General features: G+C 40.8%; 1 protein-coding gene and 1 long non-coding RNA gene across 3 annotated transcripts; both read right to left on the reverse strand.

Moving 5' to 3' along the window:
- Positions 1–1,168: 1,168 nt before the first annotated feature.
- LOC136444046 (uncharacterized) lies at positions 1,169–9,977 on the reverse strand. Its single transcript, XR_010757226.1, has 2 exons — positions 9,544–9,977; positions 1,169–2,612 (listed from the first exon to the last, which is right to left on the reverse strand). It is a non-coding gene; the product is annotated as an uncharacterized lncRNA (long non-coding RNA).
- A 7,594-nt stretch (positions 9,978–17,571) lies between these two features.
- Positions 17,572–25,330, reverse strand: LOC136443083 (eukaryotic translation initiation factor 3 subunit A-like). 2 transcript variants are annotated; one of them, XM_066440151.1, is made up of 5 exons: positions 24,464–25,330; positions 21,346–21,855; positions 20,199–20,245; positions 18,883–19,029; positions 17,572–18,567 (listed from the first exon to the last, which is right to left on the reverse strand). In XM_066440151.1, exons 1-5 carry the CDS (start codon positions 24,948–24,950, stop codon positions 18,484–18,486), a joined length of 1,275 nt encoding a protein of 424 aa, XP_066296248.1. In that variant the 5' UTR covers positions 24,951–25,330; the 3' UTR covers positions 17,572–18,483. The 2 variants fall into 2 exon arrangements, with proteins under 2 accessions (XP_066296248.1, XP_066296247.1); XM_066440150.1 differs by having other exon boundaries at positions 21,244–21,855; positions 24,464–25,329.
- Between the last annotated feature and the right edge of the window lie 216 nt (positions 25,331–25,546).

Here is a 25,546-nt window from a genome sequence, read left to right on the forward strand (position 1 = left end):
AACCTGCTATTTGAGCCGAAGCAGGAATTAGTCCACTCCCTCAACTTTGAACACTGAAGAAGAAATTAAGAAACAAAGGCAAGACTTCCAGCAAACAAATTAAGACAAATTCCATTGCTGTCTGCAAAGTCAAAGCTTTGTCACGCACGATAAAAACAGCTTACATGGGAGCCATTCACTAAGGCCGAAGTGCGTCAAAGCTGTCTGTGTGTTAATCAGGTAATACACTCTCACTCACAACCGGAAACATCTTCAACATGGCGGTCTTATCTTTTCAGTTGCAGGCGAGCAGGGCACATAGTGAGATTTGGACTAGTTTTATTGGGGCTATAAAGATAAGATGTGAAATGACTTGCTTTATTTGCACGCCCACCTAAGTCCTTGGACACACAATTTCCATTTATCTTCGTAGCACACGCAACCACTTTCTTAACACTGTCCTGTACGGTAATGCTACAAAAGCTGTATATTTCTGATGAATAGAACACATTTTGGACCAATAACTACTAAGTGGAACCATGAAAATCCTCCTTAGTGTTGAAATTACTTTGGCCGTGTTAGCGTAATGCTGGCAAGGATCCCGGTAAGGCCACTTGGACGGGATGTGGTCAAGGTTGTGTACCAGAGTACCGGCTATGTGAGGTTTTGTGGCATTACTAGTAAGCATATAGCGGCGTGCACTTCGGAGATAAATGAATGGGATTCTGTTGGCGCCTTGAGCTTGTTCAACTTGGCAGCACGCGGCTAGGGGGTTTACCAGCAGATATCTCTTCTTCGACAATTTACTACTTTCATATTGGATATCAAAGCTCTTTATTTTTATCCACAACTAGAGGACAGTTACCTTCCAAAGTTTTGGTTGTCTCCCCACTGGTAGTAACAACCAGATCTACTTCTCGTCACTAGGTGTCGCTGCTGCAAGAAGAATGCGGTCCCAAATGTAACTGAGTTTGTACACACCCCTCCCTTTCCGGTTCATGGCTGGTGTAGATGATAACCACTGAAGTATTGACATGATGAAACTATTTACGGATACCTTGTTATACTAGTAACCATTTTTCTCCTAACATTACCTATTCATTGGTAGATATTTCATCTTTTAAGAGTTCATATTATGGCGTATTCAGAGTTACCTAATCTATGAAAAAATCACGTCTGACCATTTGGCTGTATCATATTTCATCTGAATTTAATTCTATTGCAATGTAGGTATTCTACATTTCAATTTCAATCATTACAACGATAACATTACATCCAAACCCTTCCACAACAATAGGTATATATATGCGTACATGCCTACTATAATGGTAGGATATATGTTCAATCAAAGTGTCTAGGTTAGTAGTACATTTATCTTTTCTTCTCGGGACGCTATTCATCGATATTTTCTCGTTTTCAGATCGGAGAACATGCCAGTTACTGCCCAACGTCAATCTGACCAATCCAGTGCCTTCATGGATGACATCCTTTGAACATTTTGAATCATATGAGAGAGTAAAACTATGGCCGTTTTGCCATCATCTAGTCGAACTGGTTGAAATCTTATTGGTAAAATTCAATCATTTTGATAGCTGATAGACATCATTGCGTATGAAAAATATAAGCACATCTTGCTTGAGATCTGTTAGATCTGTTTTCTGTCTTCAAAATTAAGATTTGATACCTTCTAGATTTACCTTCAGCGTTACCTTTGACCATTTAGATTAAAAATGGTAATTGATAATCATATACTCAGATAATCTATGGAACAGAATTCTATCCTAAATCTTTATTCCTGATATGTGTGGTAGATATCAATTACTTGAGTAAACTTTGTTGAGACTGTCAAACTTGTCTGTAGTATCGTGCACTGTCCGGGTAGACATATACCTGTAAATTCCTTTATAGTACATCTAACACAAATACTCCATGTCCTTCCTTTGACCCCTCAACTCGAATGAGCTGAGTAGAATACTTGTTTCTACCAGATAGACCGTAGCCACGGCTCCTCGTCGCTTTCGGACACCGTTTCCGTGTCGCGCCCACGGTCTTTGTTACCGACACGGACGGAGATGGGCAGTCCGTACCCACCGATGATGTTGTCGATGGGCAGAGCCATGGTACGTCGTTTGTTCATGATTGGCAGGCCGTTTCCACCAATGATGGAGTCGATGGGAGACGCTCGTTTGATTGACATCGGCAGGCCACGCCCCCCGCTGATTGGATCAATGGGTGCCCCTGACCGCTTGGCCGTCCAGGGTACACCCTTGTAGATGGAGTCGTTTGGAAACAGCGCACGCTTACCGCTGATTGGTAGACCTATCCCCCCCGTAGATTGAATCGATCGGCGCGGCACGTTTCGTCCCCATGGATACCAGCCCTCCGTAGAGAGAATCTATCGGAGCAGCTCGCACTCTTCTGTTGCTCGTGCCTTCTTTCTCTTCTTGGCGATCCTCTTGGTGGGAGGGATCGGTGGCTTCCCGTCTTCTGGACATGGGAAGACCGAAGCTATGCATGATGCTATCGATGGGCCTCCCTGCACGCTTCCCGCCGAGGCGGTCCATCCCTGCCCCGTGTAGGAGTGAATCTATCGGTAGAGCGCCACGCTTGTTGTCAACTTGGCTGTCGGAATCCTATGAATAAGACAGAGAAGAAGATCAGTACATTTCTATAAGTATTATACTATGGACTTAAGATCTCATGCTAAAGCAATACTTTTTGGTGTCCGTTTGACTAGTCGTTAATTAGAGTGACACCGTCATGGGTACAAAACCGGCCAACGTGTTGGGTGGAAGGCCCAGGGGTTGGGGTGCGGTCACATCCGTCGCACGATCGTCGTACGAGCACAATCTGAGGGAATTATTCGGATAGTCGTGTTTGTGTCGAGCGAAATTCAGCTGTATTGTTATCAAAAATGTTGTCTTAAATCCTGGCTGGCGGTTGGTTCTGTCACACCACTGTATTCTGCTGCTGCAGTAGTCTATTTCTACTTCTGTCACACCCTGCCTGAAAATCTTACGACATTAAAGCCGTACGACGACCTACGACGAGTGTGACCGCACCTAAGGCTAGCGGACACGGGATCGAAAGGTAATGAGTTCGATTCCCGACTACGCTGTGCCAGACGTTGTCTTCTTGGGAAAGGCACTTCACACGACGTTTCTCACTGCACCCAAATGGGTACTTGACTTCGGTTGGCAGGGAATGGGGTTAAGGAGATAACGGCTCCGCTCTGAAAAACCCACTAAAAACTTTACCTTTTTACCAATATACAAAACTGTAAGCACACAAATCATATATGACTCCGGTAACAAGAACGCACACTTCTTGTTATCGTTAATAGACATTACCAATTAAGTGTTATGATAAAACACCAACAGTATATGATACCATAGCCGTACTGAAAAACCCACTACCCTTGCTGCCACCAAAAACGTTACCTTTTTACCAATATACAGTACAAAACCGTAAGCACACATAGGTATATCAGTAATGCAGTGAGACCGAGAAATATAGTCGTTAAGAACCGCTGGAATTTATGTCGAAGCTGGAAACGTGAGATAGCGGTATAGCATGGCATACTGAAAGCTGACTAGTTATGAATCAGATGTTTTTGTCACTTTTAAGTTGGTTAACTTTTTCAAACGTGATTGTTAGTGGCTCTTACTCTCAAAAAGTTGATTTTCGTTAAGTGAATATCACACTTCTTTTAATAAGTACACCTCCGGATTTCAAAGCACGACATGGGGTTAGATTGCACCAATTACATTACACGGCTGCCTTAATAATCTCTTCAGTCAATCTTACTACAGAAATAGCAAGGAAACGTGTTAGCTCATGTGTGTCACCGTTACCCTTTAACAGATAAGAGATGATACATTAGAAATGATGTGGCAAACTGGAACTTACAAACCATTAAGGAACGACTAGCTACGTAGTCTATCTTTCAACCCATTAACACGCACATCGAACTCGACACAAAGCGTAAAACAGGAAGACACTTTATCAAACATCGTGGATAAACTGCGGATGTCTTGTGTTAATGGTCCTGATTAGCTATGGTGGCTTTACTCCCGCGTGTGCTGTCACTGGATAACGTTTGCACGTGGATTATCTGAGGCTCGCCCAATCCTCTAAATTTGTCACATTTTTAACTTAAGTAGTGTGCATCTTCACACACCCATTACATGTCCAGTTATTCAGAAATAAACGTTTGGGACTCTCTGTGGAGAGAGGACCTTGATCTGGGGCCTAGACATCTTTAGGAACAAAACGAAAATGTCTGCAATTTGTTTTAGACTTAACTGTCCACAGACGAACACATTGTAACCGTACAACTAAGCAAGGTGACCATCGATATCTGTAGTAGAATACTAGCATATCATGAACGTGTACCCCAGGCCACATGCACAATAACTTGGTTTTATGGATGACTGTATTTTACCCTTTTGAAATCCCGTGAAAATCGATGCATGCGTATGTCATCCATCAGTGTGGCCCTAAATCGCACTATTAGTTCACTGCATGGGCGGCACCTAATTGCGCCAAACAGCGAAATGCCTTCGCAAAGTAGCTTAAACCGGCAATTGGCGCCAACCAGCTTTTTGTTGACCGTTGTATATTGGTTTTTAATTCAGTGGCAACACTGCGGTTTCCAACAAAGTTATCTTGTATCTGATTTAAAGCCGAAACTGAGAATGTGAAATTCCGGGGGCGGCCATTTTGTTTGAAGAGGTCATGCATTTAATCCCTTTCGTCGCACCTCAGTGTGGCCACAGGAGAAAATTCGCCGCAATAATTTGTCGCAATTACGCGCAGTTCAGTGAGATACCTGCTCATGGAGGCTTTTATGCAAAGTGTTTGAAGTGCGTGGTTTATCAGCCAACCTTTTAGTTTTTAAAATTTTAAATATCTCTCATCCCTGGACAAAAATGGAAAGCCAGGTTGGAGTAACTGTTTCAAGCCGCCACTCCAGACTGTGATGAAGTCGTGGTTTTGCCGGTGTGACTTTTAGCCTAGTCTCTACCAGACTAACTACGCTGCCTATAGAGAGAATAATTTGCCAGGGGAGTTTAGTCACCATAGGGTTTCATTGGCCGCTCCGGAGGGGGAATGTTCCGGATACTTCTTCACCCTATATTTGCCGAATTCTACTACCCATACCCCCGCAGGAAGGCCCTGGTGGAGGCTACTTCAAGCCGGCGGAACCGGCTTAAGTTGGCCGGTGTACGGTGATTTACAGTATGCGGCGGCAAAGTTTGAACAACTTTGCTACACGTTCGTGTACTCTCCTGTGGGTATAGAAACTGCACAGAAAGCTGTTCATGTGGGCCATGGCCTAGTCCATTCGTATCACAGACATTTATGACCAGTCACTTTCCACTCTGTCTTTTGACCTCTAAATTCAAAATGGCGGGAAGTTAATAAGAGCGGCTTATTCAAGCGACTTCCTGTGTGAACTGTCCATTTAAGTCTAAAACGCTGTTCCACATGTAGTGACACGTTCGTGTGATATGTTTTCCTTTCTGGAGCATGTATGTTTGTGATTTTCATACTAATGCTGGCATAATAGGCGTTTATGAGGAACAAAAGCTAGGTTATCATTATGTAGCCTAATGCCTAACACAATGTAATCAAGTTTCCCGGCACTTTTGATACGTGCCTTTTGGTTCGTTCTGGTCATTTCATTATGTATGAGCTTGTTATTTTACCAAAACAACCAACTGTCGAGATAAACGTAAACAACGTGTAAATACAAAGCAATGCCAATGGCAGTTATTCCTGTGTCCAAACAATATGCACTGTAACGGAGAGTTGATTAAAAACGCGCGAAGTATGATCATGAGAGGCAAACAAATCAAATTTCCACAAATGTGCGCCGAACTTTTTTTGGCAGAATAGCGGAGGCAGAATTATGAGTACGTTTAACCGCTATTGTACAATGATTGCTCAGTGAATGTCAAGTAACTTGAACAATGTGATGCTTCAAAATACATCAGTACTGCCTGCCTAGCGTCTGACAGCTTCCAGTTGTAGTTCTTGTTTTCCAAGAAGCAGCTTGCAGGCTCATCTAATCGATAGCTTATAAAGTGATTGAAATGTTAACCTACAACTACGTCTTCTTTCGTGACGCACGTATGAAAGTAGAATCTATATGAACGAGGTCTCTAGTAACGGTTGAAAATACTGTTTAGGGGCAAAACATTCTGGCTTCAGCCTGTTTTATCCAGTTTAAGTTAATTGTCGACTAGAAATCCATTTGCAGACACGTTCTTTACCTTTCTGCGGGCTTAAACTAACAACAGGAACCTGGGCAGTGATGACTCCGTGTCGAGCAATTTGAAAACGCTCCCCTGTCCATCACGAAGTGTTGCCTTGGTGATCAATGATCTGGCACCATTAGTGTAACCACCTAACCATCGCACAGACGCTACTCATCGGATAGTCCCTCGTTAACTTGATCCTTCTCGGCGCCTTGTATCCGGCGTTAAAGAGATTATGTACGCACTAGGCAGCTTTGGTGAGGACATAGCTCAAGTCATTTCTCTCTCACACATGGAGAAGTAACTGCTTTTATCACCTCCGTTGTGGAGTATTTTCAGCGTGTGAATATCCACACCGTATGGTGTAATTTTCCGCTAATAAAAGTCTAATCAATTGTCAATTCCATGATAAATCAAACGTTTACAATTCAAAATTAGATTTCCTTCTTTATGAAATATCCAAACCTTCCACAAATATAAGTCAGAGCTTTTTCCTGTCGAAAAGTCATCCAGCATCCAGCAAAGTTATCAGCAACAACCACAACGTAATTCTTCACAAACGACGGATTTAAGTTTTCGTTGATACCTTACATACGCAGTTTTGGCAACAGAAAAACGGTAAGAAAACTGATAAATGAATGAAGATGAATTGGCTATTTCCTCTCATTACCTTAATAGCATTCATAGATTATGACATCAAACTCCAAAAAACGTCATAGATGGAGAGGATGTCCCACTTTAGCGAACTAAATATTTAATTACATTTTACAAGCGCTAATTGCATAAGCCTGTATTTTGTACGCACCATGTTTTCCAAGTCATTAAAACCAATAATGTAAAATCGGTTAACTTCATAAAGCACTTAAACCGGAATACAAATGAGAATGGCCGTAGTTTAATCAGTAGCCACGTCTAAATACAAAGGTTTCAGATAAGGAAAATACATAGCGAGGTACCAGATCTAAAGAGAATGCTACCTCATCCATTTACATGAAGACATAGAACACGCGATAGCCCCACTATGCCAAGGCACGCTCTCACTGAAGCTGTCCCGAGAGCGCCCCCCGCGGGCAGTAGTTAGTACCTGGAACAGGCTCCGGGCATTGCGGTTGGGGATATCGCACTACACGAAAAGTGGGATTTACCCATGGCGATAAATGCCAGGTAAGTCTGATAATGGTTGCTGTTAGCATATGGAGTTTCAGGCAAACATATCAGATTTACCTTGGATTTATCATTATCATTTAGGCAACATTCCGGGACGTACCTGTCTGACATACCTGGGGAAAAACCATGTAACAGCTTAAATGATACCTGGAGTTAGATAGGCAGGGCTCACTCCACAAAAAGTGGGATTTACCAATTCAGAAAATACATCCAGTAAATCTACACTAACACCGAGTTTCGCCCAAAGAAACCATTACCAGATTTATCTATCATCATTGTTAAGTCGCACTTTTCGTTCAGTGCCCCCTTCCTTTATGGCACACGTCTATGACTACTTTCTTCACACTATGTAACCGGCAACTGAGAGACGTTGGCTTTGCGTGCCGTATTGATGTTTGCAACGCTATGCTGCCCCTACGGCTGACTAAGCTAAGGGAGAGAGTGAGTGAGTGAGTGAGTGATGTTTAGATTTCAGTCATTGACTCCATGTGTGTCCAATATTCAGTGACTATCGTTTAAAATAGCATGTTACAGAAAAAGAGTTCTGTTAGATAAAAGATGTGTTGCCGCTCAAAGAGCCTGTTGTTCCACCCAAGAAGCTCGGGTCATATTTGTAATCGGCATTGGGTTCGATTCCCTGACCAAGGTATGCGAAAGACTTAAAAATTGGAAAGATTATGGGAGTTAAACACACAGTGGACTAGGTACCTGTTATAGTATTATCTTTACTTGCACTTCTGTATGACCCAAGGCCTAAGAAACAGGTATGGGTTCCACTCTATGGCATGGAAAATCTATGAGGTACATCTTTTACGTAATATATTTTTTCTCCGTCAGGATATTTTGCTTGGCGTTAAATCGTTCGTTTCTTTGAGTACCGTGCCGCCTTTACTTAATAACATCGATTTGATTAAAGGTGCCAAAACTTAACGATCCCCTTTTCTTGGAATTTATGTCAATCCATCAAAAATGGATAAAAATTTCCTGGAACTTTTGCATAATACATGAACTGAATGTAGGGTAAGTTCTAACCGATAATATTTCCTTTTTCTTGGAATTTATGTCAATCCATAAGAAAATATAGAAATTTCCTGGAACTCTTGTATAATGCATGGGAAGAATGTAGGGTAAGCCATAACCGATAATATTCAATCAACATCACTATCATTTAGCGTAAAGTTCTGTACCTGTATATGACTCTATATAGCCGGTATAACCACCCTTCGGCGTAACACCTCAGCTTCACAGGCACGCGGCGCGACAGCAGCCGGTTGTATTACACAAAACGACCTGGCACACCTAGCCTTTGTACATCTAAGTGTAAGAGTTGTTTGAATCTATCTGGTAAGGATAGCTTTAAGGTACAGTATTTGTCGTTCTATGATATCTAGCTCTTGGAAAATACAATATTCTTGACGGATCAATCCTAGGTTGATAACTCTGGTACTCGAAGGCATTACTACTTCTTGTTCTTGTTTTCTGAGTTGAAATCAGATCTAGATACATAGTAGTCGGTGTACGTCTACCAGGCTATTAGTCATTTTGTACACCATGCATCGTGTGGACATCTTTATTCTATCTATCGTTTGTGATTGTGGCTTAGACCGTGGCAAAATAACGGGCACGTTTTCAGGTTAACAATGGTATCAACGGGAGCTTTTCAAGTACAGAGAAAACACAACAGTACATATAGTTCATACACCAAGAGATGAAAGAATCTACAAAAGATTTTTCTTACAAGATAAAAGAACAAATATCGCGTACGCGCAGATGCTGACACTGCAGTCCCTTGACTTACTTTAACATACTTCTTGCAATCGCACCGTATATGCTTTTACATGAGCTCAAACTGGATACGATTAGAACTTACAAAAGAAGTCCCCTTTGTTCAATATTGTATATGTTTCCCCCGCATCCGTAAGACACATAGAAAAACAACATGGTTAGACAATCAATGACTTTCATTACGCTTAAATTAGCAGTATCTTCCGTCCATTCCCAGTGTTAATTAAGCTTATCGGTGTGATTCTAGCGGTGCGTAGAACCATTACTGCTAGGGATTTTGATTAACGGTGAAAGAAAAGTGATAAAAACTCCTTACCTTTTCGGTAAAGAAGCAACGAAAACTGCCTACCTGTCGGTTGGAAACATCCTCTCCTATACGGTTGTCGTCTTTAGCCGGGAATGCTGCGACTGTGCACACGGCAATGCCGAGAACGGCTACCATCAGGGATCGCACTAGCATCTTCATCATACTCGCACCTGCAGCACACTGACAACTGGTGAAATCCTGAACTGGCGAGATCGTAGGGCTTGGCACATCACCTGATCAATTTGAATATTTGCAGAATCCGGCCGTAGGAGTGTTTCGTGTGCGCACATTCACTCACGTGTGGGCGAGATCTGAGAGTTCTGTTGACTAGAAGGACGTATAGGTGATTAAGGCAATTAAGCGGTAAAACTGCGGAAGAGGGTCTTAAGGATCCTTAGAAATGATTTCCTTACAGTAATGGATTAAGATCAGGAATCAGTCCTTGTCCTTAACATGCGTATTATAATGACGTGTGAAACGTGGGCACCCATGTGACAATCTAAATAAAAGAGTTGAGCCATCGGTAATGCCATAGGGGTGGACCAGACGAAATCACAAGAAGAGTGGGGTGGTTTGAGCAAAATGTTAGTCTTTTTTTTATCATGAATCAGTTCTTTTTATGTTAACTTCACATTTTCTCATTTCATGGCTATGCATTCTCTTTGCTTGCATACACGCAGCCGATACCAAGTCTGGGGATGGAACCCGATACCGTTGGTCCTGATGATGGTCGTGGGTCCAGTCCATACAGGAAATATGACTAACAATCCTTTTCCTGTCTTTCCAAGAGATATGTATAAATCCATTCCGAATCTTTAGTTTGGAACGGAAGGGCCATGCTATTATAATTTATATCATTAGTACTTCCGATTTCCTTCGATTGATCATCAAAAAGAATGATTTCACTATTTTTGTCAACCCAAATTGACCTAAATTTTACAACTTTCGTCAGTGATAAATTCATTTGCCTTCGTCGTTTTTCATCAATAACGAATTTACCTCGGACGTGTTGCCCCAAGCGTTAGTGCAAATCCAGTATGTACTTTTTTTTGGCACGGCATTTGGATTTTTTTAAAACCACCTAGGTAAGTAGGATAACTGCTACATGTATTCATTTGTTGTGCATGTAATGTTTAAGTAAAACTCTCCAGATTCTATGATGTAAACGTTAACTCACAATCAAAAGAGGACATCTGTGCACGTTTTGAAGAACACAAATTCGGACCTAGCATAGCAAAGATTCGAGATAATAGGTGTACACCGTAGAGTGTCATCACATTGTAGAAGAATATACTCCACCAATTATCGATCAACGCTTGCCACAGGTGCTAGAATGTCTTTCTGGTTGAAGGAGAACCCAAGGGTGTCGTGTACATCTTGGCTAATGATCATTAAGACCATCGAGCCATATAGAGGCTTTTCTGACTCGAAACCTTAATGACTTTATCTTACGTCAACGGAGATACAGTGAGCTATCAACATCTATTAATACTCCCATTCCCCTGGGGTGGCGACCTCGCTACGACCGAGCCATTTGACAGAGTGCTCATCGAATTTCATAGATGAAAAACAAATCTTTAACGCTTTGTGCGTTTTGTTGTCGTTTTAGTCATACTTTAAAAACAGTTTCCATGATATTTCAACTCTGAAGTTAGGGGATACACAGATCCAATTTAGGATCGCCGGCAAGTGGAATGAGGTCCTAAAGAAGAGCTTCTTTTCTGAGTTATACGTGATTGGAGTTATGTCATCACAATTCAAAAAGTATTCAAGTGATATTGCCAATTGGACGCGTCAATGAATGTCCATTTAGCAACTTAACGGACATGACGCCTGACTGCTGATGACGTCATTTGGTGTTTCATGAGAGACAACGAACAATCTATAATTGCTCAACATTGATCTTTTTTGTGCATATGATCAACACAATTTACAGCATTTATGTGGATCTGTGACCATTAATTTCTTCAAGACGCTTACTTTAAAGTTTGCTCAAAACGCCCAAGACACTATAATCCTAATGACAACCACGTACATATGCTACTATTCGCAAGGTGTCCACTCAATAGTATATATATATATATGTATATATTTGCAATCTATGATAAAATAGCCAATTTTGTTGCCACTTTTCTTGATAAGAGCTAGATGATGATACAACAGCTATGTTTGCTGAATATGAAAGACCAATGAGAAAAGATAATATCTTCCTGTAATTCATTAAACTATAATAAATCGTCACAATAGTTCGAAAAATACAACCATAGCCTTCGACCTAAACACCTACGTTTTCTACTAACTAACTAACTGACGAATGTATTGGCAAAAGTTACTGGAAATATTTACTGTCCGAAGTGAAATTACTGTTCACGTTAAGTTTGTTACATACATGTATTGTACATTCAGTGCATCGTCTTTTGTTTAACTATTGATATTTTGCGAAATGATGCTTCTGCTATCCAAGGACGACATTCTATCAGACTTAAAAGTCATTCTCGTCAAGCCTATCCCCTAATATCATTTTTGGTTGAGAAAAAAAAATAAAACAAGAACAACATCATCTCAAATGCAACAAGTGCCGAGCGTTACCCTACATATTGTAGCCTTCAGAAGGCGCCAATGTAATCATCAACAGGCAAGAAACGTAGAGGCGATTTATACGGTAATTGCCAATTGCCCACCTTAAAAACTGCTTCCCGAAAAGGTTCTTTGGGCTTCTCAACAGTCAAACACGAGGCACAAAATTGACTTTACACGACAAAAGCCCTTTCAAATGTCAATTACGTGCCCCTTATTTCCGAATTGCTACCGTTCGCAATCTTTTAAATGCCAACAGTTTATACAAAACATACAGAAGCACGCTCTTACTTTAATGGAGAAATCGAGGCGTGCTAGCAGCGCAAATTGATTTTCATTGCTTGACAACATAATTGATTGCTTTAACGATAATTAAGTTTTCTTACATCGTGTATCCGCACTGTTGATGTCATGGCATGTTAGATTGTTCCAAGAGTTTCATGTTTGACTGATGTTTGCCAGAGCAAGAAACCTAAAAGTATGGAAGAAAATAATGTTTTATAAGTATTTGCAGAATCTAAAACATATGTATAATTAACATTTACGTCAATAGATGTAACGTTGACATTTCTATAGTATTTATCTGATAGATGATGTTTTTCCGTAGATGGACGTGTTATACAATCGACGTTGATTATAGTTGTCATACAAAGGAAATGTGTATGTTGTATGTGGCAAGGATACGAGTTGATCACCCGGATATGAACTCTCATCAATGTAGTTGGCTACTCTGTTGGCAGTGGGAAGTTATGCCTTTGGGAGAAATTAAGTTTTATCAACTAATTAATGAATGAAGACCTTTGTTGCACATATCTGCCACACTTGGCTAAGTACAGGTCAAAACAAAACAAAAGAACAAGTACAGTTAATGGTTACAAAAAGAATATGACTATCTTTAGATAAATTCTACTTCTCCTCGCTTTTCGGTTATAGTAGATATAAAAGAACAGATATGTTTTTCAATGGGAGGTTTGTCTAGTCGCATTAGGAATATGAATTTTTGTACAGTGCTTAAATGTGTGAAGCAGGAAAATAGGTTTTGTACAAGTTATACAATTCATTTCTTTCTTGGGTGTATAATCTGCATTCTACCACAAACTGACATTGATATAACCCCTTTGTATTCTTTTTCATTTGCCGTGGATAGAGTACTCCACAGCATCGTTAGTTAAGCGGCAAGATTTCTATTGGCCATGCTGATGTCGTCTGAAATTAGTTTTGGTAGAAAGAGTCACTTATTATTTTATATCAACTGGGAAAAAAGAACTACAAAAGGATAGCATCATTGGTATAGAACATTGCCAGTTTGTTGCTTGAGATTTGAGCTACGTTGATGTTGTATGTATGCGTGTGGTCGAAGAGCCGGGATCTTCTTGAATCTGCCCCCATTGTGGCAAGATTAATGAGTTGCACACACAGAGAGCGATTCCTTGGTTAAATGGTTCAAAGTCATAGCTGCAGCTTTAGCAAATTGACTGTGTTGCTCCGAAAGTTGTATAAGGTCTTACCTGTGAGCACATGCACATATTTTGCCGAGGAGGCGCCAACTATAATGCCTTGTGCAGTAATGCATAGAGAAACAACTTGATACGAAGCGTATCAGAGATCTAGAATATCTTGCTTGTGAATAGTTTATTGTTTCCAATGCCCTTAGCAATGAAGAGGAAGACACATTCAATAAACAATACAATGCATTCATAATTTGAATACAGTTTTCCAGGTACTCCTATATAGCTATATCAACTAGATATCTAATTGATATTGCTTACACTCGGTTCTTCGCCGTGACGACGTTCTAACAGATTATCAACTGGTACTCAATGATTTAAAAATAGCTGCTATTTCAGTATCTTATCACCTGTTATAATCGTACTGTTCGCTTCATCAGTGATTTGCAATGAAAAGTACGTGATTTGATTTTTCAGACGTATACAAGTACTAACAGTACCTATTTTTGACCATGTCGACATCCTGTAACTGCGTTGCCTCATCCATTTATCCATCAGCAGTGGGCTGAGGATTTAAGTGTTGTCGCGTTCACTGCCACGTGTGGAGAGCTCAAAAACACTTCACTTGTCTGGTAAAAGCAAGACTGTACAGCTAAAACGAGCACCTGGCTCGTGAACAACGCGACGTAAATGTTTTCTTACAAAATACGAAAAACCTGTCAGAATTCAGGGCTCAACAGACAGGTCGCGGCGTTGAAAACCAATTTGCTACGGCATTAGATTTCAGCAAAAGTTATGGAATATAATGTCTATTGAATCATCTCTAGTATTGTGTTATAATGCTTGGAACTTGGGATATGAATTTGATATGGACAGTAAAGTAGGAGAAGCCATTTGATGAATTGGGGTTTACGATTTTCCTACCATCGCTAGGAAACTATCAGCGCGAGCATATCAACCGTGTGCAGCAAGAGGGAGGGTCACACGGCGTAATGTAGTTACAATATCCATGGCATTAAGTAAATTCCTGATCAATCAGTTGCATTTATGTCACGAGTCCATACGTGGAATGATTGTTAACTGACCTGAACGTAAGACAAATCATTTCCCTTTCTCTTTTCTCAGGCGTGGAAAAACTTTCGTTCAATCTGTTTAATGCACTCCCTTAATCCTGTTCAACAGTCAGTAATGACGTAAAATGAAAAGGAAATTCGCTTCACAGTTTTCGTAAAAGGGACCGTGGAAAATTTGAAAGGACAGGCCATTTAGAGAAACGTCATGTGACGATGCGATGACGAACGTAACCATATACATGGAGAAACCAAGCGGCCAGTGCAGCTTTCATGGAAGAATGGTTTGCCTCACTAACGCAGGTCTAAACGATTTTCAATGGCAGGGCTTTGCGGCGGCAGGACGGTATGAAAAGATTGGCCATTTTTTTTCGAACTCAATGTTCTGCCATTTTTGTTAGAACTCAATGTTCCATGTCGGACTACTGGTTGCCACACATTAAACAGCAATGACGTCACATAAATTGATCTTGTAGGTACATTTTCTGTAAAAGTGAAAAAAAAGTAACAATGAATAAACTAGATTTAATCTAACATAATCGATCATCTTTATGGTCAGCGCTAGTCGAATCTGCCTTCTGGAAAAAGGATAACAATACTTTCTGTAGTCAATGACACAACATATCTATTCTATAACTTTATTCGTGACTTTTGAGATTGCCTTTTCAATAGGTTATCTATCGCATATGTAGTATCGATATTTCTTGCATGTGTATCAATTCATATAATAATGTGTTGTGCTATGCCATTGGTTTATTTAAAATACTGCCAGGACTGACCGTTATAACGTTGGAATGATCTAGAATCAGTAAACAAAAGAACACAGTCCATCGGCTTGTAACTACATGAAAGTTGCCCTATGAGACTTTCAATTACTTAGAACTTATTCAATTAGCTTATTGCAAACAAAGTTCCATTTCCGGTAGGAATACGTCAGAAATACATGATAATATTTCTTGTATTATGACGTATAATGACGCACACGCCTGTGACACCTACGCTATATTGATAACGTCAGATGGAAATTATTTTACGATGAGTTTACTAGTACTCATTTTCATCTTGTAATCTGTTTAAGGCGTCACAACCACTCGTAAGCGTCCGTTTTAACATCATATTCATCGTAAAATTCTGTGACGTGACATACGACTGACGTATACGTACGCTTTGCATCCTTCATGCAAGACACTTTGACACTGTTTTAGATCAGAATTTCATGCCTCTTTCAGTGGACGTCAGTGGTTCACGGTTTGCGTTAGATATGACCTTTAAAAAAGATTTCAAGGTGTAAATGGACTTCTTATCGTGCACAGAAAGTGGCTCTACATTTTCTTCTTTGACGTTGGCCAAAGATAAAAGCTGTGAACGTGTCCTTCTTACTCACGTGTACTGACTTGTGACAGCTTTCTTACATTAAAACTCTTCTTGAGGACTTATCCTACTTAAGATATTCATTCACGCTCTCGGATCTTATTTCATGCACCGTCAGTTACAGAACGAAACCCAGAATCTCTAGCCTGATTTCAATCAAGCCTCCTGTAACCGCTCGCCGCCCTGTAACCGCTCGACAGAAATCCCCGGACAGCTGGAGTTTGTGTTATACAGACTACAGAAACTCTTGTTTCAATCAGAATGCGTGAATCCTGACGGGAGATGAACATGGTGATGTATACAAAGAGCAGAGGAAATTACAATTATGACGCACGCAATTAAAAAGACGTGTGCATTTGGGAGATTGTCAATTTAATTTGGTGCCATTTTTGTACATATGCATAGCTGATTTATGTACTCATCTGCAAAATCTATAAATTGAACAAGCTTCATAAATAGAAAACTAAGATTGTCTCCATAATTTCCTGGTAGTACATGGACATCATTTGAACGCACCCGTGGTGTAGATGTCACTGAAATGTTCACGTATAGCTTTGTAAACATAGCTGTAAAAAAAAGAAAGAAAACTTTCTGCAATCAAATGTTGAGCCTAAAAAATTGGAGGGCGGAAGAATTACAGCAAGATGGCATTCTAAACACCATCCGGATGCGAATTTTACGCAGTTGAAAGACATCTACACACCCTGTACATGTAGACACCAAAACAACGCAAGCTAGCTGATGACGTGCACGAACTATCGTTATCAATACACTACCTTCCAGGTACATGTACGTGGGGCCTTCACCGTCTTTTGTACGGGTCAACATAGTTAGAATGTACCAGCAGTAGTAGGAAGTATCGTTAAAATATACAAACAGATAGTTCTGAATCATCCGTGCTTCTTTGCTACAGTAACATTTTCCCGAACGTGAGTGCTTAAAAAATGTATCCAATTGGTATCCATTAATTGACAGTCGATGACGTTGTTAATTTGATTCGTTACGCCGAGGCGCTTGCTGGACTAACAAAGGAGACATTACAGATCATCAGCGGTTTGGCAGCGTTCCGTGGTTATTCATTGGTAGTGTTGTACTCTCCAATCCGCACGTCAGCCACTGAACTGAGAAGGCAAAACAAGATCGCAACATTTTTTTTGAAGGCTCTGCTTTGTCGGCATTATAACAGAACGTTTGGTTTTATGTGCCTTTTCTGGTTTGGGTTGGTTTGTGGTCAGCATAACTGGAGAAACTGTAAATGGATCGTTATTCTGCTAGGGGCTAGCAAAAATTAAAATTGGTATTTGATAACGACCCCCTAGCAACTGTCTATGGTACCACATCAGGACTTGTTTCGATATTTCATGTAAACATTATGGTTTGTCGGTTGCAAGTAGCTCACAGATGTTGTTAATGTTTTCCACAGATTGTGCAGAGTTTGAAACGAAGTCGTATTTCTGAAATGGTTGGACGAGATATAATGCGCGGAAGCGTTATTCCTTGCCCCCCTTCCTTGTTCCTAAATGAAGAATGTACTAACGGCATGTTTATGCAAAGCCATGAGTTGATATTCGGAAGCAGTATAATTATTACACAGAACGACGATATATTCAAAATATTGTATTTTCCATATACGAAATCCACCATGGCACCATCTTATTCACACTGCATAGAGACAATCTCACCCGAAGTACCTCTGACAGTCGTGTCTTAGAAAATAGCAGCCTGCTGCTCTGACATATGTTTTTCTCCTGGGAAATAACAACAACAAACGAAGAAATAGCACTAATAACTGCTACAACTTCGGCAAAAGAGGTCCATTTTTTGTGTGTATAGCAGCTTCATATTGTGTATTGTTATGAAATAATACATTTGTCAACAAACGCACATGAATGGACACAATCTGATACGAGGACATCTCTTTGGCTTATGATGGTATTTGGTATGATCTACCAAAACCCAAACATCTATGTCAATCAGTATAAATGTAAAGTAAAAAAAATACAAGTCCAGAGATACGTGAACAAGAGCTGGTATGAAGAACAATAGATACATAGTTAACTTCTTCATGTTTTGTTAGGTTAGGTACTGTGGTTCTGTCATGGATGTGAATAGCTTCAGAGGTTGGTACGTGACTGAGGGGGGGATACAGGCTTAGTCACGTTTTGGGACAGAATCCTTCCACTGCAGCGCCACCTAGCTGCAGTACTGCAGGGCATATTCATCATTGTCCTGGGGAAGGTAGCAAAAGGCCTGCCGAAACGCTGCCAGGTGATCATGAGTATCTCTCAAAAAACTTTGTTAACAACTGTCATGGTGATAATGCAGTAAAAATGACATCTATTCTTCAACGTATACAATCGTGTATAATGATACATGTAAAGATTTTGTGTGGGGTGATATCAATTATGTGCCTATATAATCGTGTAGACGTCCACTGAGTATACCGTTATGATATAGTATTTTGATTGGCACCATATATATATCGCTGACTGTGTTTCTACTACCACATACGACTGTCATACACCCCCATTGATGCTCCTTTTAAAGGCTTGAAAGTTCGACCATTCATATTCCGACATGATTTTGTTCAGCGCGTATATCTGGAAGAGAAGAAAGAGAGAAAGATTAGAAAATTGATAAGCCATGGTCAAACATTCCCATCAATGTGATAGAATAACCTACTTGTTTATTATAGCTGTTGTTGATGATGACTTATTCAAAACATTTACTCTTCCATTCAATCATCAAAGAACTTTTCAGCAATGTCAACTTGCTAGCTGTTTGCATTCAGATACAATGTATGGATAGCATCTGCTTGGTTGATTAGTTAGTATGTTGGTAAATTAGTTGATAACGAAAAAACAGGGGAGGGGAGGGAAGAGAACATGGCAAAGTGTTAGCGAACATTTCTACACCTCTAGTCTTTGTCTAGCCTTGTGCCCCGCGACGCCATCTTTCTCCTTGCGTTTTTCTTGCCGTTTTGCAATCTCCATTTGTTTGGCTTTCTTCTGTTTGGCAGCCTTGTCCATCAGCTGTAACCGAGCCTGCACTTCTCGCTTGGCCTGCAAGGGAGACACAATGATCAGATGTCTGTAATACCCCCATTCCACTTGGACGGCGCTCTCGCCGCGCCCTCACGGCGACCAGAGCGCCGTGAGAGGCGCCGATTTCCTGGAAAACATGCTCAAGTGGAATCTCTACGGCGACCTCAGCGCGACCAAAATGTCAAATGTCAGCAACTTTTTATGAGCGACCAAAGATTTCACAGATCGCTCAACGAATTCTAGAGATAAAGAACGAATTTTTTTTTCGTTTTGTGTGCTTTGTTGTCTTCTCAGTCATACCTTTACCTCTTGCATCATATTTGAATGATAAAATCAAGGGGAAAACAGATTCAATTTTGATCGCTGCACGGTCGCTTAGTGTGTGTCTTAATATATTTGTTCAAATATGTTTTTTTGTCTGTCATGTAACCTGTTTGCTATAAATATCTTTTATCATGATACGTTATTATAGAAACGTAAATCACAGAATTGTGAAACACTTTTTGAACCACAGACAATAAAACTTGGAGGGAATTTAATTTGAATGGAAGTAAGTACTTGTAGTTATTCGTCAATTTGTAATACCACTAGGAAAATTTTGATTTGACCACAAAATTCCCAGAAATTCAAGATACACCGCTTCAAGAATGAAATTAGTTTGAACTACAGTTAAGACCATTCAATCATTCAATCCCCGTAGAGTGCTCGCTGCGATCCTTGAGCGCTGCGGCCCTTTGATCCCTCGCTGCGGCCCTTTGATCCCATCGCCATCCTCGGCGCGCTCACGGCGACTGTTTTGAACATGTTCAAAACCATCGCCGAGGTGACGGCGCGCATGGCGCGCATGGCGCTCTTACCGCGCTCCCAATGCGCTCTCGCCGCGCTCTCGGCGCTCTCACGGCGCTCACGGCGCTCTCACGGCGATCTGGTCAAATTGACGTCGCCGTGAGAGCGCGGAGAGAGCGCCGTCCTAGTGGAATGGGGGTCTAATCACAACAAGAAGTGAACGTGTTGTCTGTTCCATGGTTTTTCCCTCCGCCTACGACTATCTTCCAAAAGTTATAATTTATGCACAACATGGGAAAAATCTTATGAAAAGTCTGAAGGCAAAAAATATAAAAGGGATTTCATTACGCATGAAGGAAGTAATGCACCACAAAGATTTACAAAAATGAGGTAAAACGTACCCTGACATCCGTCATAGACGGCACGAACTCGTATCTCTCCATTTGCTCTGAAAGACAGGAAACGGTTCGGTACATTCTAGTCATAAAGCCATCATAACATATCATATCATATCGTATCATTTCTAAGTAAAGTAATCTCATGTATGATATTGAGATATACCATGCTTGACTTTATTTCCACAATTTTCCTGTTATAGATGATACAACATCAATGCATGGTTGCCCCTTAGCAGGGGAGGGTTAAAAGTAACAATTTCGCAATGCTTAGCAGTCCACTGTTTATCTTATGATTTCGTACCGCATGTAACTATCAAAGAATCATCGTATTGTCTGCAAAATGCTGAATCCCCCTTCCAAAAAATCAAAGGAAAGAACATGGGAAGTTTATATTGAGTCTATGCGATGACAAACTATTCAGTGCCTTAACGAATGTGTCCTCGTGCACCAAGGACACGTTTGACGTTGATGACTGATGATTAGCTATCCAGGATTACCATACATAAGTAGGTTAAGAGGCTTTTTTCGAATTGCGAAACACGTTGAGCGAAACGTGGTTAATCACAAGAGAAGACATGTAATCTCACACGTTTGATCAGGAGGACACTTTGTCGAGTACATGATTGCACGACAAGTCTCGTGAATATCGCTACCACATGGGACTTACATGAAAGTATCATCAAACTCAACAGAGGCAGTACTAGAGTCGAGGTAATTGAATTGAGGACAATTTGACAAACGTAGCACTAATGTGAACACGATTGAAAAGTGTGTCCCTTAAACTAGTCTACAACAGACTACAGAATCAACATTCTCAAGTGACCGCACATACCCCCTTCCCCATCTAGTGTGTACACTTTTCAAGAACTTTGACTGACCAAGAAGAAGATATGTAGTCCATACGTAACTATGTAATCCATTCAAATTCATGTTGTGAATTTTGGAACAAATATGACTTACTATACTAATGGTACGATTCAACGTCAATGAATCTTTTTCATTTTTTTTTCAAAATGCTTGAATGGAAAAAAAGCTAAACGCTTCGTACCTTTTGAGGGTGTGGCGGGCGGTGCGCATGGCAAGAACACTCCACAGTCCTTCATCATTCCGGACTGCTTTTCCGACAGAAATATTCTCACAGGTTTCTCACCTTCGGCGCCATTCGTACTCGGTCGTCTCGGTGACGGCAGCAGATCGGCTCTTCTCGGAGAAAACATCGGCACTTCGGCTCTCCTCGCCGACAAGAACCCCGCGTGACGCTTGTCCGATTGTTTCTCTTGAGCACTGTCCAAACTTTTTGACACTGCGTGGATGGAACTGTTTGGATGGAGTCTAGAAAATTTCTGAGAGTAGATGATTTCACTGCTTGCCTTTGGCGCAGACATCTTGTTGTCTCTTCTAGTTGCTTCGCTTGTGCGACTGACTCTTTGGTCCGACTTTCCCGTTTTCTGCCGAGTCTGTAACCGTAGACTGTTGGCGTTGAACCCTACTGCACTCCCAACACGCATCAGTGTTTGGCTGTAGATACTTTTGGCAGACTTTGCTCGAGTTTTCAACTTCAACCCTGGCTTGATACCCGTCTTGCGGTTGGCCATCTTTGAACCCGATTTTACCTTCCGTTTGGTTTTCTTCTTGTTCTTGTTTAATTTGTTGTCAGGAGCTGTGGAATGAAGGAGAAAGTGGTTAAGATATGAAACAATACATTTTTACTTTCCTTTTTTCTACAATTCAAAATAATGCATGTTTTGACCTTTTGTGTCATGGTAATAAAAGAGAGCTAACGGTTATTAGAAAGATGTAACCTTACTAAAGTCAGTATGATTATATTAATAATTAAGATAGTCAACACATGCAAGAAATTACCTGCGTGGTGTGTGTAAGTGCTAGTGGTGTGTGTAAGTATCATATTTGTCTAATTTCTTCTCTACAACATCATGTGGCATTATTAGAGTGTTCAACACTCTATCAACTCCACGAGAATGTGCGAAATTCTGCAGTTATTATCATTTCCGCTAAGAGACGCCACTACTAGGTACGCCCAAACTCCCAAAGAAAAGTCAAGCCTATCTCAAGTGTTTTCTTTCACGCTGTTGCACTCACCAACGCAATATTCATTGTTTTCTTCATAGAAAGATGGCCGAACAAAATACAGGTGCAACTCCTTTACGCGGTGACTGTTATTTCAAATGTCACTTCGATGCGTTACATGTAGTTCTGTTTAAGTCGTCACGGTTTGCTGATGTACTAAAAGAAATTAATAGTGTTTTTTCTGAATAATCTCATCCAAATTCCTAGCCACATTTCATTTGTCGTCCGACGTTTTTCTGAAACAGACTCCACAATATCCTTGCTCCAAATCTCACGAGACTACAGACGTGACTTTGCCGCGATCGCGTGAGAACAATCTGCCCATAATCAGCGTCACTTTAAATGAATGGTGGTGCATGACATCGCGTTACATGCAACACTGCAATCCATCTTGACATTGGAGCGACCGCAAAGTTGCGACCGGGGGCTCTAAGGCGAAGCATGGCAACAACTGTGTCCTGTGACTAAAGAACAGCTTTATAACCTGGCAACTAGTCGTAATTATAGTCGTTTTCCTTTACGCCAATGGGTGTTTAACGGTGAAATATGGGTGGGATTAGTGGGGTAGCTAGGGATTCGTGTGACCAAGGACCTCCTTGGTGTGACAAAACAATTACGAGGAGGGGTACTTTGCGCCCTGTTGTAATTTCGCCATATATCACAATTGCTGAAATTACTGTCAGAACGAAACACCATTTAAACAGTCAAATAATTGGAATTTGTGCGGACAATAGAAAATCTGTGAGAAAATATATGTGTGTTGCGCGGTTCTAAAGAAGTTGCAGTGACTAACTTGAGCGTCAAGTTCGGTCACTTTTCATGTTCTAAACACGATCACGCCAAAGCCATAGGTCAAACGGATTGCGTAAGATTAGAAGTAGTAACAACAATGGATATGGTAAATTGAGATTATTTCATTACATACTGTAAAAATAGCAAAAAATAATTTATCATTACATTTGAGCAAAACAATACAAAAAGGCAGGGCTACGTTTAGCCATTGTTTATGCACCAAAGCTACAACACAACATACTTAAGAACTAGAACGGCCTTCAAATCACCGTTAAGCCTGTACATACCGCTAACGCACTGTAGCGTTGTTGTTTATACGTGTTTTGACCCTTGTGTACACAACTACATGATAGGGTAGATTACGTTCTAACCTACATAGCGTCTACTTGGCTTTAGACAAACAAAGCCATATTGTGTTATCAAAATCACGGCTTAAGCTGCAATTCCGGAAATATAAAAAGCTTCGTGACGTCTGAAAAATTTACGTCATTCCTGACAAAACATAATGGTGAATGTCTTGATTTTACAAAGTCGACGACGTATTTTCGGGCTGTTTTTTTAGATATAGGTGGTTACTGACGTCTTGGCCTGGTTGTGGGACATTTTTTGCGGGTCGCCAAAATCACCACAACAGAGAAAAATCACAGCTCTTGTCTTTTCTATTCTTGTAACTTCTGAAAACATGTTTCGGAATTAAATATGAAATTACTGTGCAACGTTAGATGATATATGATATTTCCCAACGAAAGGAATATCAAATAAGTCGTCAGAATATTAGTTCTCCTTGCTTTATGATTAATGTGAATGTAGCACGCAATTTGGTGCCCACCGAATAAAACCGACTACTTATTACCAACGGAACAAAGCACATAATCATGAAGTAATGTTTGCTGTGGGACGAAAATGCTCTGAGCAGGAAATTGAAATGTCGTAAAGTGGCAACCCGCGACAGCCGTTATTGGTCTTTGCACTTCAAATGGACACTTCGGAAACGGTTATAAATGGGAATTGACATAGTACATATTTGTTCCTTGTTGTTAATCTAGTGCTCTCGCTTTACATTCACTTACGCTCTTAATGCATATGCTTTAGATGAATCGGGTATTTTAATTTACATTGATATGATTTAGAACATTAATACAAACAAATTCTTATTATGGAAACCACTACCCCAATAGGTAGCAAACCCCTCGTAGTTTCATAAATCGGGGTTAGGTCGGAAGCAATTAATCGACCGAAGGCTTAAGTATCATTAGATTTAAATTCAAGATAATCATTTATAAATGTTAGAATAAGTGTTTCATTACTTAACCTTTGTACAGAGCACTATACTGATAAATATCGCTAGGTTTGAATAAAAACTGATGTGTTTTAGAAATGAATTTTACCTGATACTGTCGCTGTTGGTGCTGTTGTTTCTGTTGAGTCGTGATGCTCATTGTTCGAGTCTTCACTAGAAATCCCTGAGTCGTGTTCTTGAAGATTTAAAGATTCTAGTGCCTTCTTAACGGCAGCGCTGTCGACAAGAACCGAGACTGAAGATCCTTGAAACTTGGGAACACTTGGGGAGGATTGAAACGCCATGTCCGGTCGCTTTGATGTCAACTTCCCCGACTTGGCTCTCACAATGACAGCTGTCTTACTGGGAGGCCGACTCCGAGATCCCTGTAAAGTTGTCCCGTGTATTTCGGGAAGAAAGGCTTCACGCGTCTTGGAGCTATCGGTGCTCAGTCGGCCTTGTACTGAGGTTAGGCTTGAGGAAGAACTCCGTCTGTCAGGAGGGGAGTGGATGATAGGTGCTCGGCAGATCTGCAGTGACAGCCCGCCGAAGTTTCCCGAGTTGGACGGTAGATAAGTAGTCATACTGGGGTACATGTTGACACTTCCATAAGATCTTGTGAAAATAAACACGGCGATTAAAGACTCCTCGAGTGGGCCATAAGTCTGTGCTACTCCCGGTGAAAAAAATGGCCCAGCGCCCCAGCCATCACTGGGTGTTTAAAAGGCCCTAAAAGTCCCTACATAGTTCTTCACAAAATGGGCTAATTCGTTGACCAAACTGGACAATCAGGTTCTGACTGTCAGCGTAGTCTGCCTACCAAACACACGGAGCGGCGTCGGGTTGCTACCCAGCGTCGCCCTGCGCTGTGAACCGTACCAGGTGGCTCGGTTTCACCTGCCAGTTTGTTTGCATTGTTGGCACAGACCGTGCAACACAATAGCCTGTTGCCAAGCTATTCACCTCTGACCTGCTGTGAACCCAAACATTTCTGATGACCTCGGGTGACCCACTTAACCGCTGGTAGCCGTAACAAAGGCAAATTTCAGAGTTTATAGAAAGCAAACTTCATCTTTTATGAAAATACATTCACGCTACAAGTAACCAAAACTTTTTTAGAAATAAGTCAATTTATACTTTAGCGTTAATTTATGACTTTTAAGCAAAATCTATCATGTCAGCTATGTTAGGC

The sequence above is a fragment of the Branchiostoma lanceolatum genome, chromosome 10 (assembly GCF_035083965.1).
Source record: "Branchiostoma lanceolatum isolate klBraLanc5 chromosome 10, klBraLanc5.hap2, whole genome shotgun sequence".
Taxonomy (NCBI): domain Eukaryota; kingdom Metazoa; phylum Chordata; class Leptocardii; order Amphioxiformes; family Branchiostomatidae; genus Branchiostoma; species Branchiostoma lanceolatum.